The sequence below is a fragment of the Oncorhynchus mykiss genome, chromosome 22, assembly GCF_057628025.1.
Source record: "Oncorhynchus mykiss isolate SJ-2025 chromosome 22, ASM5762802v1, whole genome shotgun sequence".
NCBI classification, from domain to species: Eukaryota; Metazoa; Chordata; class Actinopteri; order Salmoniformes; family Salmonidae; genus Oncorhynchus; species Oncorhynchus mykiss.
Genome location: NC_143043.1, coordinates 50,989,245 through 51,011,599, shown reverse-complemented (window position 1 = coordinate 51,011,599; position 22,355 = coordinate 50,989,245). Strand labels below are relative to the sequence as shown.

The window sequence follows — 22,355 nt, the reverse complement described above, 5'->3', positions numbered from 1 at the left end:
ATTTCACTGGTCACTGTTCAAAACATTTATAAAGTATTAATAAAGTCTGAATAGTCTTCACTTTAGATTAGGGACTGCAAAACTACTTTACTAATGATTAGTACATGGTTTATAAGTTAATTCATTAAAATATCTTCTGGATGATCTTATGAATCACTATTACAGATTATAAAAGTTGTTTATAAATGTGTGAATAACTAACTTACTGTAATGAGAGTAATGATACATGAATGATTAATAAACTATTGACTTATTTACTAATCCATTATACATTCTTTATTACAAAGTGTTATTATAAAGTCTTACTAATCTCTATATTCATTCTGACTCCACAGCATCTGAGAGAGCCGCTCTGGTGTGACCCCTGATCTGGCAGCAGTGATGTAATGAGAGTGGTGGTAGTGAGAGTAGTGGTAGTGAGAGTAGTGGCTGTGAGAGTAGTGGTAGTGTTCATACCCAGTATGTTGAGGTTAATTAAAATGTCTGCTGTGGTTTCCTGAGCTGTTGTGTTGAATCATTAGTGGATAGAGTAGTTATTTATACATGTGATAATACCTTACTGACTAACATTTAACAAATGTGGATGTCATGATTAATATATGGTGAGCAAACTGTAAATGCCTTACAAATGGTTTATTACGGAATGCTGTTATTAAGTGTTACCCAGAGTTGCATATTCTTAAATTTGACCATCAACTATTTACACAATACACCATAGAGTTATACTTGGATGTTACCTGATATCATGCATATTGTACATTTACATTTTACTGCACTTGTTGAAGTGAGCCACTAGACACTAGAAGGGCAATTCCAGTCCTCGGTGGCCTGATTGGTGTCACACTTTTCCCCCATCCCTAGCTAACACATGTACTATGAAAACATTTGTACTATGAACGCCTTAAGTTCAGAGTTAAAATATGTTTAGCTGTCACTTTGAACCATGGATAAAAGAAAGCATAAATTATTGGATTAATTAAGGAATTAACAAGAGGCAGAAAGCCGATGATAACTGATAATAAATTGTCAATTACAAAAGTAAAAAAGAAAACAAATAGAAATGGAATCCAACAATTAAAATAGTTGAAAACAACAATAGATAGAGTTTTTGTTGCTTTTCTCTCAGACTTATTTGCCTGTACAGTTTTAACACCAGACACACTGGCAGCCTCTTTTGAAAAAACATTTCTGGCCTGTGATCTGGCAGCAACAAAGATTTTCATATAAAGTGTCATAATAATAGAGCACGGGACAACCATTGTAATTACAAGGTCGATGATATTAACCCAGATTAACCCTTCAACAAAAAAACATTCTTTCAAACACCTACTGGGTACCTGTACATTGACAAAGTTTTTTACAATAGCAGCACGGTATATGACACAACAACACCAGGTAATGGATATACACCACATCATTCTTGTTGTTGTTATTTTCGAGTGGTACAATAAGGGATCACACACAGCAACATAGCGGTCAATAGATATCAAGACCAAATTACCCAGAGATAAAGAAGTACATAAAAAAGTAATGTAGATCTGAAACACACAGAAATATTCTCCAAAACCCCAGCATGATTCCATTAATGCTACAGTCACTACTGGTATCACAATCAGTCCCACTAGGAGATCTGACACAGCCAAAGAGAGGATGAGCAGGTTGGTTGGAGTGTGGAGCTGCTTGAAGTGAGAGATGGAGATGATCACCAGTATGTTCAAAAATACTGTAACTGCTGAAATCAATGAGAAGAAGATGTACAGTGTTATGTAGATAGATGTCGATAGCAAAGCCTTTCTGCATGAAGAGTTTCCGTCTTGAAAACAGTACTGAACATCTTCATTTTTCTCCATTTGTAACAAATGCTGAGGTCCTGCTGCTCCTGCTTGGTTCTGTGTGTGACCTTGTCAGGTCCGCCTTTTGACTAACTCTGAGCTCTGCCTCTCTATTTATCCCTGAGCTACTGACACTCCCCTCCCAGGAGCCTCTCTGTGCACATACACACACACACACTAACAAACGGGTAGATAAACAAATAATTTGTGAAAACATGATGTAATGTATGACAGGATTGCATTTACTCAACTGAGCATTTTAATGTGGAAAATATATCATGGGTGATGTTTTGGTCACTCAAAGTCTATTTTACATTGGAAACTGTATAAGACTAAATGTTTTGGGCGATGTCAGAGCTCATTTTGGACCATAAGCCACAAGCTCAGGACACATGATGGCACGCCACATGTCAGCTGGTCAGTGTGTAGGAAAGTTGACAGTATAGTAGTTGATGAAATAGTATAAGTTTATGGTGTACATGCTAACAGCAAATGCAATCAAAATAGAGGCATTCCATAGACCATAAAAATGTCGATCTGAACTGAATTATTAATACATCACTTGTCTGAGCCGCTGAATTGCGACTCCACTTTGTCTCCATACTGACATTTTGCCTGTTTGTGTCCCTGATCTGTTTCACGTCTTTGTGATTGTGTCCACCCCCCTCCAGGTGTCTCCCTTTTTCCTCATTATCCTCTGTGTATTTATACCTGTGTTTTCTGTCTGTCTGTGCCAGTTCGTCTTGTTTGTTCAAATCAAATGTATTTATTCATAAAGCCCTTCTTACATCAGCTGATGCCACAAAGTGCTGTACAGAAACCCAGCCTAAAACCCCAAACAGCAAGCAAACAGGTGTAGAAGCACGGTGGCTAGGAACAACTCCCTAGAAATGCCAAAACATAGGAAGAAACCTAGAGACGAACCAGGCTATGAGGGGTGGCCAGTCCTCTTCTGGCTGTGCCGGGTGGAGATTATAACAATAAAAGGCCAATATGTTCAAATGTTCATAAATGACCAGCATGGTCAAATAATACTAATCGCTGTAGTTGTCGAGGGTGCAACAAGTTAGCACCTCAGGAGTAAATATCAGTTGGCTTTTCATAGCCGATCATCGAGAGTATCTCTACCGCTCCTGCTGTTTCTAGAGAGTTGAAAACAGCAGGTCTGGGACAGGTAGCACGTCCAGTCAACAGGTCAGGGTTCCAAAGCCGCAGGCAGAACAGTTGAAACTGGAGCAGCAGCACGGCAGGTGGACTGGGGACAGCAAGGAGTCATCATGCCAGGTAGTCCTGAGGCATGGTTATAGGGCTCAGGTCCTCAGAGAGAGAGAAAGAAAGAGAGCATTAGAGAGAGCATACTCAAATTCACACAGGACACTAGATAAGACAGGAGAAATACTCCAGATATAACAGACTGACCCTAGCCTCCCAACACATAAACTACTGCAGCATAAATACTGGAGGCTGAGACAGGAGGGGTCAGGAGTAGATACATAAGTTGTTTCTAAACTGTAAAACAGATACAGTGCATTCGGAAATTATTCAGAGCCCTTGACTTTTTCCAAATTCTCTTACATTAAAGCCCTATTCTAAAAAATGTTGAATTATTTTTTTCCTCCTAATCAATCTACTCACAATACACCATAATGACTGTAAGAATATTTTAAGATAATACACAACGCTGAGGACTAACGGTCAAGAGGAAATCAACAATCAATGGAAATAGTGTTTTTCTGTAATAGTGAATTAATGATCATTGGGTCAGAGACATGGAAGGATTTTGTCTATGCGTTGAGCCTGAAACTAGATGCCTGTTATTTGGCTATTGGCCCAGTTTTATTGCAATACATTTTAATTGGTCAACCAAAGGTTAGGGTTGGGTTATAAAACTACATCCTATCTTTGTTCTGTGGAGAGAATCACAGAGGACAGGGGAGAATGAACATCTACCTCTCAGCACAACATCTATGATTTGTCCTCTTTGAATAAACCTATTTTCTCCCCTTGATTTGTTTTGTGGTCTGTGTTATTGAAGAGTAACATTAACTTCTAACCTAACGGAAAAAAAAAACAGGTTTTATATTTTCGGCAAATTTATAAAACATTTAAAACTGAAATGTACATAAATATTCAGACCCTTTACTCAGTACCTTGTTGAAGCACCTTTGGCAGCGATTACAGGGTATGACTACATAATTGGCACACCTGTATTAGGGGTGTTTATCCCATTTTGCCTTGCATATCCTCCCAAGCTCATTCAGTTTGAATGGGCAGCGTCACTGCACAGCTATTTTCAGGATTCTCCATAGATGTTCCATCGGCTTTAAGCCCGAGCTCTGGCAGGGCAAGTTAAGGACATTCAGGGACCTGTCCCAAAGCCACTCTTGCGTTGTCTTGGCTATGTGCTTAGGGTCATTGTCCTGATGTTAGGTGAACTATCACCCCAGTCTGAGGTCCTGACGCTCTGGAGCCGGTTTAATCAAAGATCTCTCTTTAATTTGCTCCATTCATCTGTCCCTCAGTCCTGACTAGTCTCCCAGTCCTTGCCACTGAAAAACATCCCCACAGCAGGTTTCTTCCACCACCATGCTTCACCACATGGATGGTGCTAGGTTTCCTCCAAACGTGACACTTGGCATTCAGAGCAAAGAGTTCAATCTTGGTATCATCAGACCAGAGAATCTTGTTTCTCATGGTGTATGAGTACTTAAGGTGCCTTTTGGCAATCTTCAAGGCTGTCATGTGCCTTTTATTGAGGTGTTGCTTCCGTCTGGCCAGTCTACCATAAAGACCTGGTTGGTGGACTGCTGCAGAGATGGTTGTCCTTCGGGAAGGTTCTCCCACCTCCAAAGACGAACTCTGGAGCTCTCTCAGAGTGAGCATCAGGTTCTTAGTCACCTCCCTGATCAAGGCCCTTCTCCCCCGATTACTCAGTTTGGCCGGGTGGCCAGGTATAGGAAGAGTCTTCGTGGTTTTCCCCAGATCTGTGCCTCGACACAATCCTGTCTCGGCACACTACGGACAATTCCTTCGACTTCATGGCTTGATTTCTGCTCTGACATGCACTGTCAACTGTCAACTCATGTCCAATCAATTGAATATACCACATGTGGACTCCAATCAAGTTGTAGAAACATCAAGGAAGATCAATGGAAACAGGATGCACCTTAGCTCAATTTCGTGTCTCATACCAAAGGGTCTGGATACTTTTTAAGTATTTCTGTTTTTATTTTTAATACCTGCACATTTACAAAAATGTACGGTTTATGGGGTAATGTGTGTAGATTGATGAGAAATAAAAATAATTTAATACATTTTCGAATAAGGCTGTAACGTAACAAAATGTGGAAAAAGTCAAGGGGTATGAATACTTTCCAAATGCAATGTATGTATGAAAATACCCTCAAATGAAAGGTGACATTTCTAAAATGTCGCCTCATATAAAACATTTGAACTCATATCCAAAGTGCTGGAGTGACAAATCTGCATTTGGCACGACAGCTTTGGAGATGGCCAAAAGGCACCTTAAGTACTCTTAGACCATGAGAAACAAGATTCTCTGGTCTGATGATACCAAGATTGAACTCCTGCTCTGAATGCCAAGCTTCACGTTTGGAGGAAACCTGGCGGATGCCATGAGAACGCTTCCTGCCCCAATAGGTAGTGGAAACTGTATAGTTTGGTGGAGGAAGGAAAATGATCTGGGGCTGTTTTTCATGGTTTGAGCATGACTCCTTAGATCCAGTGAAGGGAAATCTTAACACTACAGCATGTAATGACATTCTAGAATTTGTTTCAACAGTTTTGGGAAAGCCATTTCCTGTAACAGCATGAAAATGCTCCTGTGCACAAAGTGAGGTCCATTCAGCAATAGATTTGTCGAGATAGGTGTGGAAGAACCTGACTGGCCTGCACAGAGCCCTGACCTCGACTACATCGAAAACCTTTGGGATGAATTGGAACGCCGACTGCAAGTCAGGCCTAATCGGCAAAATATTGTATGATGCAAAAGGAATCATCAAACTGTGTGATGATGTGGTCGGTGAGACTTTGATTCTTGAAAGTCAAATATCTTGAAAAGTTGACATGAGACACTCAAATCATGTTGGGACTGTATCAACAGTGGACTAGTAAAAAAAAAACTAAAGATAGTTTTTGAGTGTAATTTCCCTTTAAGGGCATAATCGCTAACCTCTAGGCCACTCCACACTATTAGCCACATCCCAGGGTCAGTGATGCAGCACCACCCCGGGCTGCATCACGTACGTGCTCTAAAGAAGTTAACACAGCCATCAACACAGACGTCAGCAACGCAGCCTGGGAGTACAGCCTGCAGGTATATGGTACGTAAACAACAACCTCAGCATACTACAGCATGTAGGTGTGTGTGTGTGTGTGTGTGTGTGTGTGTGTGTGTGTGTGTGTGTGTGTGTGTGTGTGTGTGTGTGTGTGTGTGTGTGTTTTAATACACAATATGTGTGTTTTGTCCCTCCAGTTTCCCCATTATCTGTGGTCAGAACCAGGTCCCAGAACATGTGATTGTGGTGGTGAACAACCCTGTGTCTCTAACCTGTGACATCCCTCTTCCTGTTATCACCTGGCTGAACGATGGAAACACAACAGAGCAGGAGACACTTCAACCTCAACATGCTGGTTATGAACACTACCACTACTCTCACTACCACTAATCTCACCACTACCACTACTCTCACTACCACTACTCTCACTACCACTGCTCTCACTACCACTACTCTCACTACCACTACTCTCACTACCACTACTCTCACTACCACTACTATCACTACCACTACTCTCACTACCACTACTCTCACTACCACTACTCTCACGACCACTACTCTCACTACCACTACTCTCACTACCACTACTCTCACTACCACTACTCTCACTACCACTACTCTCACTACCACTACTCTCACTACCACTACTCTCACTACACCAGAGTCTTTCGGCACGTTAGATATGTCTATATTGACCCTGGATCATATTATATATGTGTTGATCCTGGATCATGCCCCATGAAATCAGGATGTGCCAACTCAGAGAGGCCATGTAAAAAACATTTAATTTCAGTTCTGTACTTGTGAAAATGTCTTGTTATTTTTCAAAAACACTATAGAAAGGATGTAGGATTGAGACTTGAGTGAGGTTAGGGGGAGGTTAAGTCTGAAAACCTTGATTAATGCCACCCCCCTATCTCGTACATGACTTAGATGGAAAATGTGTAGCAGAGGTGAGTTAGACTCATGCTCTCATGATAAGGTAGCCCTGACTGGTACTTTAAAATCAGTGTCACACTCAATCCAGGAAGGGCTTTTCTCTTGGACTATTGGTTAAGATGTTGGTTTTCCACTCAGGATACCACAGTTCAGATCCCACCTGTGACAGATTCTCAATTCAGAGGTGGGGTTATTGACCTGTGCAGGGAAGACTAGTTTAGGGGTGAGGGTTGTAACTGAGGCTGAGGCCTAATGGAAGTTGTACTCACACAAAAGACATTAGAGCTGTACTTAGGTTCACTACAGGTTTCAATGTTTATGCTGTATTGGGGCCTTATTAGGGCCCTGGAGGAATTTGTGTGTCTCCAACACCTTTAATTAGTAGAATTCCTTAGAGTTTTGGACCTCATTGTTCCAGAACCTTGCATACAGGTGTCAGAAACTTAACCAAGTCAAACTAACATCATTAAAGAGTTACACAGTAGAGACAGTATAGTCACAATGACATCAGTCACAGAGCACAGGTTGAGTTTTGCTGATGTAATATGCTCTCTAAGAATCATTCAGAGGTGAAATATGCATTTTTTGTCTGTAATTTAGTAGTGGCTCTTATCCAGAGCAACTTACAAGAACAATTAGGGTTAAGTGCCTTGCTCAAGGGCACATCGACAGATTTTTCACCTAGTCGGCTCTGGGATTTGAAACACTGACCTCTCTCTTACTGGCCCAACATTTAAACAGCTAAGCTACCTGGCACCCGTTTTTGAGAGTTTGCTTTGATTAATCTTGTATATATTGTATGTTCATGTTCACAAGGCTTCCTTATAAATGAGACCTTGGTCTCAATGGTGACCCACCCTGTATGAATACATTTTAAAAAGTTCACAATGTATTAGATGTGTTTGTGTTTAACACCTTTAATTGGTAGAGGGATATAAGTGTCATTATGACCGAGCCCTGCATGTTTTGAATATTGTGTGAAAATGTAAATGTGTGACTTGTGTACTAACATTACACTTTTCCGTACGGCATGTAATATATTGTGTTGTGTTCGTGTATTTGAATGCTGACGTCTCTAAATGAATTTCCATGTAAATGGACAATAAAGTCTATGGTATTGTAGTGCTAACAGAACCCTCTGGAATCTGAGAGAACAACAACAAACTAGATTTAAAAAAAATATTAAATCAAAGTTTATGGTTCACATACAAAGATCTGTAAATAAGTATGTACAGTAGTAAATACTGTGGGGTCTGAAGTGATTAACATCATTGAAAAAGACTATAAAATACATATATTTTTTTATTATATTATTTATTGCAATTGCTCAGAGAAATATTTAGTTTGCAATTAACATTTTTTTTAAGTGTATAAATTGACACCGTATAAAGATTCTTACAAATAAAGCAGTCAAAAGGTTACTATTTAGTTCCATATTCCTAGCACGCAATGACCACATCAAGCTTGATGACTGTTTTGAGGCTGCTGTCACCACCCACCTCAGCCCACACCGCCACAAGAAGCCATCATGCACCTGAGGAAGATGAGTTGCATACACACCTCTCTCATCTAAGAGACCACCAGCCCTGTTCCAGGCATCCTCAGTGGTCAGGGAGTGACCACACCCTCACCCGTTGGGAGCTGATGAGGGAATACGAGTACCTACATCACGAGCGGCAAGAGATCAGTTGTGCGTACTCTAGGCACTCCTGGCCTGAGTCACCACTGCTGGAGCACCGGTACCACTGCTACTCTCCTGACCACCACAGCTCTAGGCCTCCCTGGCTCATCACCACCACGAGAGCGCGATCTCTGCCGGTCCTCCACGAGTTGGCCAGGCTACTCCGCTGAGAGACACTACTCCAAGACCTCCCTGCCTGAGTGTTCACCACTTCCACGGGACCACTGGGACCCCAGATATTTAGCAGATCTTCATCGCTCCAGACCCCCCCGGCTGGAGTCTACGTCGTGACTGCCATAACGTTGGGAGTGCCACCTTCCCCCGACGTGATCCAGCCACTCTCCCGACCGACGTCCCTCCAGGCCCCCCAGAGGTGATCCAGCCACTCTCCCGACCGATGTCCCTCCAGGCCCCCTCGAGGTGATCCAGCCACTCTCCCGACCGACGTCCCTCCAGGCCCCCCAGTGGTGATCCAACCACTCTCCCGACCAACGTCCCTCCAGGCCCCCCCAGAGGTGATCCAGCCACTCTCCCGACCAACGTCCCTCCAGGCTCCCCAGAGGTGATCCAGCCACTCTCCCGACCGACGTCCCTCCAGGCCTCCCAGAGGTGATCCAGCCGCTCTCCCGACCGACGTCCTTCCAGGCCCCCCCGGCCAGAGGCACGGGAGCGTCGGGTGCACTTCTGCTCCCGAGAGCATCCTAGCTCCCAACTATATGAACTCCAGAGAGCACAGTCCACAACACCAATGTCTGCACCCTCCTCAGCCAGCTCCTCGTCTAGCCAGAGTTAAGGAGACTCCCGCTCCAGATTAGAGTTACAGTTTCGGGTTTTCCTGGCAGGTGTAAAGTGACCAGGCTTTGAGTGTCCTGCCCCTCAAGAAGGTCCAGTGTATCCTATATCCATGGTAGGTTTAGAGTTCCCTTCCTTATTTGTAGGGTGAGAGTACCCCTGCTTGCCGTTTCGCTTCCTTCCCAGTATGGTCAGGTTTAGTGTACCCTCCTTTCCCAGTAGACTAAGTATGTCCCAAGCCCTAGGTCATTCTTCTCCAGATGCAATAGGTCACTCTTTTCCAGATGCACTAGGTCATTGGTCTCCAATTGCACTAGGTCATTGGCCTCCAGCTGCACAGGGTCATTCGTCTCCAGCTAAATTAGGTCATTGGTCTCCAGCTGCACTAGGTTTGTTGTCTCCAGCATGAGTCGTCCCTCAGTGCCTATCACAGCTGGATCATCAGCCTTTTGCCCCACTAGGCTCAAAGGCGCCAGTTTCTCTAGTAGGCCCATAGCTCTCCTATTCTCCATGTCCATTATCAGTTTCCCTGTCAGGTCCAGAGTCATTCTCCCTGTCAATTTCAGAGTTGTTCTCCCTGTCAAGTTCTGAATCGTTCTCCCTGTCAGGTTCAGAGTTGTTCTCCCTGTCAGGGTCCAAATCGTTCTCCCTGTCAGGTTCAGAGATGTTCTCCCTGCCAGGTCCGGAGTCGTTCTCCCTTTCAAGATCAGAGTCGTTCTCCCTGTTAGGTTCAGATTCGTTCTCACTGTCAGATTCAGAGAAGTTCTCCCTGTCAGGTTCAGGGTCAGTTTCCTTCTAAGGTCCAGAGTCTGATTCCCTGCCAGGTCCAGAGTCAGTTTCCCTGTCAGGTCCTGAGATTTTCTCACTGTCAAGCCTAAGGTTATCAGCACTAGGCTCACAGCCTTCGGGTGTTCTAGTTTAACTATCTCCAGCTCTAGTCGGCCATCAGTCCACTCCTCCAACAGGCTATAGTTTCTCTGCCCAACTAGTTTGCAGCATCTACCCTCAGTTGGTCGGCAGCCCCCAGCCTCAGTCAGCAAGCAGTCAGCTCCCTCAGTGCTACATGCCAAACCACCTGCCCTAGTTCTAGGCCTTGGGTCTCCCATCTCGCTATACCCAGAGTTATCTGCTCCTCTAGGTGTGCAGTTAGACAGTTCACAGCCCTCAGCCTGCGCCCAGTCACCTATATTAGCACTAGCCTATAGTAGTTCCCTGCTTGGCTAGTTTTGCGGCCTCCCACTATACCTGGCTTGCAGTCCTCAAATTTAGTGAGTTCCAAGTCCCCTGACCTGCTAGGCCGTCAGCCCCCCGACATGGAGAACGACCATTCCCTGACCTGGGGGGCCTGATGTCTCTAGCTGCCTCCAGATCCCTGTTGATCCTCGTCCAGGGGTCCCCACAAGCTCCACCATGGGAGTTAGCACTTTTAGCAGTGGTGAAAGAGTCACCAGCCGCAGCCAGTGAGCTGCCAATAACTGTTTTTGCCAGCATGCCAATTCATCCGCCACAGTATGAGAGCCACCAGCTTCAGCTTCAGCCAACCTCTGATATTTCACTCAGCGTCTAAGGATGGGGACCAGCTGCCCTGCACCAGCTGAGTTAGAGGGCCCTCCCCCACCCGAATTGCATTCCATGAAGCGACAATGGATTTTCTCCGAGTATCTATGTACCTCCCTCGTGGGGCGGCCCTTAAGCCATGCCTTTTCGGCAGGGTAGTGTCATGACTGTCCTGCTTGGCTCAGGTTACCAATGACCACAATCCTGCAGAGAGATCTCACCCCCAACAGAGGAGAAGGGATCTCAAGGGATAGGAAGATGGGGGGGATTGATGACACCTCACGCCAATTGTAAATCTAAGGCAGGAGACCAAATTCCTTTGTCCACTCACTATGGAGAACTATGGAGAACATTATCATGCAATAAATTGACTTTGGGACAAGGGGTTTCGTCAGCCACAAAGATGATAGATAGAATAGGAAAATTAATTATCATTTTTGTTATGTTATTAAAAGCCAAAGGACGCTGTTATAACAAAAACGTTGTAACTTTAAGGGTTTTCCTAATATGTGCTTGATGTTTATACATTGTAAGTTGTGTGGAAAATGTCCAAATCAAAGAGAATGTTTTGGTAAAGATGAAATGTGAAGTTAGTTGTCTAAAATTGGATTTGAGTAAAATGTAGACCTCATAACTGGGTACGCCCAAGAATTGCCCCAAAGGCGGAAGACGCCAACTTCCGACACAATGGTATAAGACATGTGAGTTAATTAAGAATTAACATATCAGACTAAGTGACCCAAGCTGCAGCCAAGGTCTGAGTAGTCAACGAACCCAAAACGCAACATGAGGTTGAAGACAAAGGAACCCTTTTCTACCCATGCTACGGATGAGTAGCTACATCTAAGCGGGTGAATTGAAGCTGGACCACCTGGTCTCCACTCCCCATCGAAGCGTGTATCTACACTGTTTTCATTCCTAAGCTGTGAGCCCTGAGCTATAGGGCTGGCTGTCCTCAGAAGACCCCTTTCAGAATAAGGGCGAGGAATTAGACCACTAAGCTAAAAGGACACTGACATCGTGAGGACAACCAGAGAGTTGCACCAGAGAAGTGCGCCATTGAGAAGCCTAAACGGCCCATGTAATTACAACAATATATTCTGACCCATAAGAGCGGCAGTTGGGGGAAAGGTTAGGTTTAAAATAAGCATAGCTGACAAATGCACCCAAATGTATGTTTCTCTTGTGTACTTTCACTTTTTCTCTCTCTTTGAAATCCCCATTTTGGGTAACACGCGTCATAGTGTGTTGTCCCTTTATACTAAGTTCTAATCAATAGACTAGACTGTGTTTTTGTGTATGTGTATCTTTTATTATCATTGTAGCTAATAATCATCCAAAATTGGTGTGGTACAAACTCATTGGTGGGACTCGGGTTTGTGCAGATTCCCGGATTATACGACATTCAGAATGAGACTGTAGAGGAAGTTGATTAATTAGCGACTGTTGTAAAATCTATATTCTGATATTCTTTGAGTTAATTTTGGAAATAGAAACTCAATAAAACAAATTGTTCCATGGTGCCCCAGGTTAATGAGTTAATAATTGCCTTATTCATTTAATCACGCAATTATAAACCGTTAATCATTCGATGAGCAGCAGTCGTCACATTAACCGATACAACGCCACGACAGTAGAATTAGATATGCTAAGAACAGGCTTTTCAGAGACTTTGGCCTTTCAAATAATTGTGCCCCCATTAGAGACTGTGCCATTTAGGTTAGAGGCCATTTTGTGGATGTTAATATTTCCATAGGAAATTTGAGGGCTGCTGTAATAAAAAGCTGTCTTGCTCCACTCCTCTCTACCTAACTTCCCCTCACAGTCCCTTCAGTTTCCCCTATTTTTTTCCAAAACAGCCACACTGTTGTAATAGTGTGATGTGTAACTTCAGACAAAATCCAAAAATGCAAACATTTACGTTGGTTTGGAGTGACTTGTAGCAGTTCATCGACTGCTTACAGGTTAAGGAAACCAATATGTAAATACATACCTTACTGACATTTTACAGTTAAAGGATCAGTACCTTTAAAGGCCAAGTAAGAGTGCAGCTAAACAAAGCAAAGTTTGAAAATAGTTAAAAGATTGAAGCACTGGAAATATTTCCCTGTTTTATGATTAGTTTGTGGTTGTGAGGTTGACAACATTAGCTAAATATTTGCAATACAACACTTCCTTACGTCTTTACAAATAGTTGTTAAACAACAGTGTTTGTGAATTAAATGTTAGATATATTTCCTTAAACATCCTGTGTTGTGTACTGTACTTATTATTTTATAATTGTCAAGCCTACTCCTGCTCCCTCTGCGCTCGGCGTCGCTGGTCTACTATCCACCATTCCAGGCAAACCACATTGTGCAACCATCATTGCATACACCTGATCCCCATAACAGCCCGGCCATCCTACAATCCAAGCTTGATGCCCTCAATCTCACACAAATTATCAATGAACCTACCAGGTACAACTCCAAATCCGCAAACACTGGCACCCTCATAGATGTCATCCTAACTAACTCGCCCTCCAATCAAGATCTCAGCGAACACTGCCTCATTGCCTGCATCCGTAATGGGTCTGCGACCAAACGACCACCCCTCATCACTGTCAAACGCTCCCTAAAACACTTCTGCGAGCAGGCCTTTCTAATCGACCTGGCTGGGGTATCCTGGAATGACATTGACCTCATCCCGTCAGTAGATGATGCCTGGCTTTTCTTTAAAAGTGCCTTCCTCACCATCTTAAATAAGCATGCCCCATTCATTAGCATCGAATTGCCCCCGTGATATGCAACTTTTCAGGGAAGTTATGAACAAATATACACAGGCAGTTAGGAAAGCTAAGGCTATCTTTTTCAAACAGAAATTTGCATCCTGTTGTACTAACTAAAAAAAAAAATTATGGGACACTGTAAAGTCCATGGAGAATAAGAGCACCTCTTCCCAGCTGCCCACTGCTCTGAGGCTAGGAAACACTTTCACAACCGATAAATCCACTATAATTGAGAATTTCAATAATTATTTATTTACATCTGGCCAACCTTTCCACCTGGCTACCCCTACCCCGGTCAACTGTTATCTACAAGTCTCTGCTACGTAAAGCCCTGCCTTATCTCAGCTCACTGGTCACCACAGCAGCACCCACTCGTAGCACGCGCTCCAGCAGGTATATCTCACTGGTCACCCCCAAAGCCAATTCCTCCTTTGGTCGTCTTTCCTTCCAGTTCTCTGCTGCCAATAACTGGAACGAACTGAAAAAAGTCTCTGAAGCTGGAGAATCATATCCCCCTCTCTAGCTTTAAGCACCAGCTGTCAGAGCAGCTCACAGATCACTGCACCTGTACATAGCCCATCTGTAAACAGCCCATCTATCTACCTACCTCATCCCCATACTCTATGTATTTATTTATCTTGCTCCTTTGCACTGCAGTATCTCTACTTGCAAGTCTCGAGGTATTGCTCGCCTGAGTTAGAGTATCTGATGATAAGCTGTAGACCACACTATCATCCAAGAGAGTTCTCATCTATATTATTTGTATCCGTCTATTTACCACCACAGACCAATGCTGGTACTAAGACCACACTCAACAAATGCTATAAGGCCATAAGCAAACAAGAACATGCCTGGGACTTTAATGCAGGTAAACTTAAATCCTTTTTACCACATTTTTACCAGCACGTCACAGAGATACATACAAAGCTCTCCCCCGCCCTCCATTTGGCAAATCTGACCATTATTCTGCTTACAAGACAAAACTAATGCAAAACTAATGCAGGATGTACAAGTGACTCGCTCAATCCGGAAGTGGTCAGATGATGTGGATGCTACGCTACAGGACTGTTTTGCAACCACAGAATGGAATATGTTCTGGGATTCATCCAATGGCACTGAGGAGTTTACCACCTCAGTCATCATCTTCATCAATAAGTGCATTGATGAAGTAGTCCCCACAGTGACCGTATGTACATATCCCAACCAGAAGCCATGGATTACAGGCTACATCCGCATCGCACTAAAGGTACAGCTGCCGCTTTGCATCACTGCCTAGTATGGCAATCACTGGGCATCTGACCGTAAAGCGCTACAGAGGGTAGTGCGTATGTCCCAGTACATCAGTGGGGCCAAGCTTCCTGCCATCCAGGACCTATATAATAGGCAGTGTCAGAGGAAAGCCGATAAAATTGTCAGAGACTCCAGTTACCCAAGTCATAGACTGTTTTCGCTGCTACAGCACAGCAAGCGGTACCGGAGCACCATGTCTAGGATCAAAAGGCTCCTTAAACAGCTTCTACCCCCAAGCCATAAGACTGCTGAACAATTAATCAAAATGCCACCTGACAATTACATTGACCCCCCCCCCCTAAATTTGGTTTGTACTCCTCTGCTACTCAGTGTTTATTATCTAAGTCACTTCACCACTAAATACATTTACAAATGACCTTAATAAACCTGTACCCCCCCCCCCCCCCCCCATGTTATGTCATTGTGTTATTTTTTACTTTAGATTGTTTGGTATATATTTTCTTAACTCTTCTTGAACTGCAATGTTGGTTAAGGGCTTGCAAGTTAGGTCTACAGTTGTTGTATTCAGAGCATGTGACAAATACAATGTGATTTGATTAAATCTGTGAAATCGGTGAAAACAATCTCATCTCTAATGATCACGAAGGCTGAATGACAGGCTAGCTGGGCACAGCAACATCCAATCCCCTATTACATCATGCTCTCATTAATTCTTTGTTTATTTAACCGTTTGTTGATATGTGTGCTCACGCATGTACGCGCGTGTGCGTGTGTGTGTGTGTGTGTGTGTGTGTGTGTTTATTGTGTGGATCAAAGATGCTGGGGAAGGGAGTTTCTGTCAGTAACTCAGGGATAAATAGAGAGGCAGAGCTCAGAGTTTTTCAGAAGCCGGACCTGACAGAGCCACACACAGGACCAAGCAGGAGCAGGACCTCATCATTTTTACCTTTATTACAAATGGAGAAACATGAAGATGTTCAATACTGTTTTCAAGACAGAAACTCTTCTTGCAGAAAGGCTTTGCTATCGACATCTATCTACATAACACTGTACATCTTCTTCTCATTGTTTTCAGCGGTTACAGTATTTTTGAACGTACTAGTGATCATCTCCATCTCTCACTTCAAGCAGCTCCACACTTCAACCAACCTGCTCATCCTCTCTCTGGCTGCATCAGATCTCCTGGTGGGACTGATTGTGATACCAGTAATTACTGTAGCAATAATGGAATCATGCTGGGGTTTTGGGGAATATTTCTGTGCGTTTCATGCCTACATCTCCTTTTTATGTACTTCTTTATCTCTGGGCAATTTGGTCTTGATATCTATTGACCGCTATGTTGCTGTGTGTGATCCCTTATTGTACCACTCTAAAATAACAATAACAAGAATCATGTGTTGTATTTCCATTACCTGGTGTTGTTGTATCATATACCGTGCTGCTAATATTAAATACTTTGTAAATGTACAAGTACGAAGTAGGTGTTTGAAAGAATGTTTTACTGTTGAAATAACATGGGGTAATATCACTGACATTGTAATTACAATGGTTGTCCCATGCTCTATTATTATAACACTTTATATGAAAATCTTTGTGGTGGCCAGATCACAGGCCAGAAAGGTATTTTCTAAAGAGGCTGCCAGGGTGTCTGGTGTTAAAACTATACAGGCAAATAAGTCTGAGAGAAAAGCAGCAAAAACTCTATCTATTGTTGTTTTCAACTATCTAATTTGTTGGATTCCATTTTTATTTTCTTCTTTCTTTCTCATGTCTTTTTTAAGTGACAATGTATCATTCATCATCGGTCTTCTGCCTCTTGTTAATTCTTTTAGCAATCCAATCATTTATGCTTTCTTTTATTCATGGTTCAAAGTGACAGCTAAACATATTTTAACTCTGAAACTATGTTTGACAAACATAAGTTTAATATAGTTTTGTTATACAATTGTTGTAATTGCTTCATTCATGTAACAATACACTGACATGACTTATCTCAGTGCAGTTGTCATATATGTGGTGTTGATGCAGAATAATTAGTCTGGATTGGAATAGAATGACTTGGAGAAGGCAACAGAAGGATTAAGCTCGTTTATAAAAAAAAATATGTAGACATTTTGGTTTGTATACTCCAAATAACAAAGTCTGTTGTTGTTCCATGTTATTTAATGATTAATAGTATGTAATTATTCTAAAAGTTATTTTTTAGGACGTCATTAGTCATTATGTCTGTTTTACATCATCCTCTAGTGACTCAATTGGGACACAAATGCCTTCAACAATAGGATATCAGATAACGTCCAAGTATAACTCAATTGTGCATTGTGAAAGTAGAGTATGGTCAAATGTAAGAATATGCAATTATGAGTAACACTTCAGTAATAAACCATTTGTAAGGCATTTTCAGTTTGCTTACCATTTATTAATCATTACCCCACATGTGTTAAATGTTTCTCAGCTAGGGATTCTCACATTTTTAAATTACTACTATATGCATTAACGATTAATCACAACAGATCAGAAGACCGCAGCAGATACTTCAAACTCAGCATACTGGGAATGAACAGTACCACTACTCTCACTACCACCACTCTCACTACATCACTGCTGCCAGGTCAGGGGTCACACCAGAGCAGCTCTCTCAGATGCTGTGGAGTCTGAATTAATATAGAGAATGGTAACACTTTGTAATAATAAATGTTTAATGGATTAGTAAATAGTTTATTCATGTATCATTACTCCCACATTTGTTTTAATCATCTAGTTATTCACACATTTATTACCAACATTTATAGTCTGTAATAATGATTCAAAAGATAATTTGTAAGATGTTTAATACATATCTATATAAACCATTTACTGATCATTAGTAAAGTAGTTTTGCAGTCTCTAATCTAAAGTGAGGACTATTCATACTTTCTTAATACTTTATAAATGTTTGAACAGTGACCAGTGTAATTTATCACAAAAATATGGACTTGCTATTGGTAGACATTCCAGCAGTACCTGATGCTCCTTATTAACATATTTAGCCAATGTTATTGTGGGTGTAGTGAAATGCTTTTCTTCCTAGCTCCAACAGCGCAGTAGTATCTAACAATTCACAACAATACACACACACATCTAAAAGTAAAATAATGGAAATGAGAAATATATAAATATTTGGACAAGTAATGTCTGAGTGGTATTGACAGAAAATACACTAGAATACATATGAGATGAGTAAAGCAGAATGTAAACATTATTAAAGTGACCAGGGATTCCATGTCTATGTACATAGGGCAGCCTCCTCTAAGGTGCAGGGTTGAGTAACTGGGTGGTAGTCGGCTAGTGATGGTTATTTAACAGTCTGATGGCTTTGAGATAGAAGCTGTCGGTCTCTTTTTCCCAGCTTTGATGCACCTGTACTGACCTCGCCAGGGGATCTGAATACTTCCCGAATGCACTGTATGTATGACAATGGCCTCAAATAAAAGCTGACATTTTATAAGGTCACCTCATATTAAACAAAATATCATATCCAAAGTGCTGGTGTAAAGTACTTTGGATATGGACACTGCAGAGTGAAATAGAGGACAGGGATTACTTTCAGTATGTGCAGTAGCCAGAGGAAGGCAGAATAACTCATAATCTGTGACAGAGGGATACATTGATTTATTCTATACTGAACAAACATATAAACACACATTTTTACTGAGTTACAGTCATATAACGAAATCAGTCAATTTAAATAAATGTGTCAGGCCCTAATCTATGGATTTCACATGATTGGGAATACAGATATGTATCTGTTGGTCACAGGCACACTATATATTCAAAACTATGGGGACACCCCTTCAAATCAGTGGAACTGGCTATTTTTGCCACACCCGTTGCTGACAGGTGTATAAAATCGAGCATACCACTATGCAATCTCCATAGACAAACATTGGCAGCAGAATGGTCTTACTGAAGAGCTAAGTGACTTTCAACGTGGCACCTTCATAGGATGCCACCTTTCCAACAAGTCAGTTCGTCAAATTTCTGCCCATGTCAACTATAAGGGCTGTTGTTGTGAAATTGAAACATCTAGGAGCAACAATGACTCAGCCGCTAAGTGGTAGGCCGCACAACCTCACCTAAAGGGAAGGCCGAGTGCTGCTGCGCGTAACGAGTAAAAATCCTCTTTCCTCGGTTGCACATCTCGCTACTGAGTTCCAAACTGCCTCTGGAAGCAACGTAAGCACAATAACTGTTCATCGGGAACTTCATGAAATGGGTTTCCATGGCCGAGCAGTCAAACAAAAACCTAAGATCACCATGCACAATGCCAAGTGTCGGCTCGAGTGGTGCAAAGCATGCAGTCATTTGACTCTGGAGCAGTGGAAAAGCCTTCTCTGGAGTGATGAATCACGCTTTACCATCTGGCAGTCCGACGGACGAATCTGGGTTTGGCGGATTCCTGGAGAACACTACCTGCCCCAATGTATTGTGCCAACTGTAAAGTTTGGATGCACAATAACGGTCTGGGGATGTTTTTTAATGGGTTGAGCTAGGCTCTTTAGTTCCATTGAAGGGAAACATTAACACTACAGCATACAATGACATTCTAGACTTTGGATGTGTCCCAACCGGGAGTCCCATAGGGCAGCGCACAATTGGCCCAGAGTCATCCTGGTTTGGCCGGTGATGCCTGTGTACTGATGTTGAAGACTGCCATGCGTAAATTATCATGTTGAAACATGAGGTGATGGTGGTGGATGAATGGCACTACAATGGGCCTCAGGATCTCGTCACGATATTTCTGTCAATTCAACAATGGTTACAGAAATGTTTTACTTGCTATGACTGTGATATACATTCTTTTTTATTAGTCTTGGTTGAATGCAGTGACTGTACGTTACTAAGGACAAGAGCACCCGCTAAATGACCAAAATGTAAATGTAAAAATTAAAACTTGCAAAGAACACTGGGTAATATGTAGCTGCATGGGCAATTCCTGTAATATGCTGTAAAATAAATTACAGTAACTTACTGGCCAATTACTTCTAGTAAGTTACTGTATATTTTACAGGAACTTTTTTACAGTGTGGTTCCGGTTGCACCTACTGGGACAGCATCGGTCTGCAGTTGGCCTTGTGGCACCTTGAACAGCCGTGGCAGCTGCCGCTCCAGCCTGACACCAGTTTACCTGCAGGGGACAGGCAAAACAAGACATTAGGTTCATACCTAGGTTTCAATTTACAATATTTGTAATGTCAAACCAAATTACATTTTATTAGTCACATGCGCCAAATACGCATGTGACATGCATGAAGTGAAATGCTTAATTACAAGCCCCTAACCAACAATGCAGTTGAAAAAAATACAGATAAGAATAAGGAATAAAAGTAACAAGTAATTAAAGAGCAGCAGTAAAATAACAATAGCGAGACTATATACAGGGGGTACCGGCACAGAGTCAACGTCACCGGTTAGTTGAGGTAATATCTACAAGTAGGTAAGGGGGGGGGGGGGGGGGGGGGGGCAATGCAGATAGTCTGGCTAACCATTTGATTAGATGTTGATGAGTCTTATGGCTTGGGGGTAGAAGCTGTTTAGAAGCCTCTTGGACCGAGACTTGGTCCTCCAGTACCGCTTGCCGTGTGGTAGCAGAGGGAACAGTCTATTACTTGGGTTGCTGGAATCTCTGGGTTGCTGGAATATTTTGGGCCTTCCTCTGACACCGCCTTGTATAGAGGTCCTGGATGGCAGGAAGCTTGGCCCCAGTGATGTACTGGGCCGTTCACAGTACCCTCTGTAGTGCATTGTGGTTGGAGGCCGAGCAGTTGCCATACCAGACAGTGATGTAACCAGTCAGGATGCTCTCGATGGTGCAGCTGTAGAACCTTTTGAGGATCTGTGAACCCATGCCAAATCTTTTCAGTCTCCTGAGGGGGAATAGGTTTTGTCGTGCCCTCTTCACAACTGTCTTGCTGTGCTTGGGCCATATTTCAAGATGCCGTAGCAGTCGGACGTCTGTTTTTGTCTTATATATATATCGCTTTCTTCGTATATATTTAGTCACTATTTGTAATATTTTTCATCTCAATTTCCATCTACGGACTGAACATACTCTCCTGCAACCCGCCTCACCCAATGTGGTACGGATCTGATATTTTTTATACTTTAGAACCGGCACGCCCATCAGAAGCTAGCCAGCTAACTAGCTACGAGCTAGTAGTCATTTAGCCACTGCTAGCGGTTATCACCGTTAACTCGGACATCAGCCATCCTCAGCCCAGTCAACTCGTGCTCTGTCTGCACAGCGCGATATCAACCCAGAGCATATCAGACTGCTTTTTCTTTACCACTATCGCAAGTTCTGAACCTTTGCACGGGACCATCGCAGCTAGCTAGCTGCTATCCGAGTGGCTACTCCTGGATAACATCTATGTCCCGAAGCATGCAACAATTAGCCTGGAGCTAGCCTGGAGCTAGGCCAATCTCCCGGCTAGCCGCATAGATCCATCAGCCAATTCCTGGACTACAATACCTATTTTGCCAATTGGCCGGGACCCCTTTACTGCCGACACAGAGCCACGCCAATCCTTCATGACTGGTCTGCCCACGTAACTGTCTGAGGGGGTTTCTAAAGGCTCTTCTGTTGCGATGTCCCCTAGAGGCCCATCTGCTAGCCTGCTTGCCCTGGCCTGCTAGCTGTCTGAATCAGCATGTTTCCAGCTCGCCTAGCTACGCACTGGACCTTATGATCACTCGGCTACACATGCCTCTCCCTAATGTCAATATTGCTTGTCTACTGCTGTTTTGGTTAGTGATTATTGTCTTATTTCACTGTAGAGCCTCCAGCCCTGCTCAATGTGCCTGTCATGACGTTGCCCTCTTTGGGTACAGCAAGCCCCATTCCCCTCTCCCTGCCTCCCCCTTGCCTCCTTCAACTAGGCTGCTGTGGTCAGAGAGAGGTCATAAATTCCTGAGTAGAGGATCTCCTCCTGGCCCCACAGTACAGAGATAGAGTGAAGTTTCATAGAGAACAAAGGAATTTCTTCCACCTCACAGAACTTCCACCAAACAGAACTGGTCTGTTTGTTACAACTTGGGGAAGCTCACGGGAGACAGTCCGGCCACATTACCATAACGCTGTTTATATAATAGCCTCAGATATGAGGTTTACATCTAATTGTTGTATAAGATGAATGAGTGATGATGATACTGTTTGTAAAATTGTGTAATGTGATTTTGGACTGTTTAACCTGTTTGGG

General features: G+C 42.8%; 2 protein-coding genes across 2 annotated transcripts; one reads left to right on the top strand and one right to left on the bottom strand.

Annotated features, from left to right (window-relative positions):
* Window positions 1–621: 621 nt before the first annotated feature.
* On the bottom strand, window positions 622–1,945 carry LOC110502173 (trace amine-associated receptor 13c-like). The gene has a single exon (XM_090216315.1). The coding sequence runs from the start codon at window positions 1,848–1,850 to the stop codon at window positions 891–893; it is 960 nt and encodes a 319-aa protein (XP_090072441.1). The 5' UTR covers window positions 1,851–1,945; the 3' UTR covers window positions 622–890.
* A 14,129-nt stretch (window positions 1,946–16,074) lies between these two features.
* On the top strand, window positions 16,075–17,049 carry LOC149972896 (trace amine-associated receptor 13c-like). Its single transcript, XM_090216384.1, has one exon. The coding sequence runs from the start codon at window positions 16,075–16,077 to the stop codon at window positions 17,047–17,049; it is 975 nt and encodes a 324-aa protein (XP_090072510.1).
* The last annotated feature ends 5,306 nt before the right edge of the window (window positions 17,050–22,355 follow it).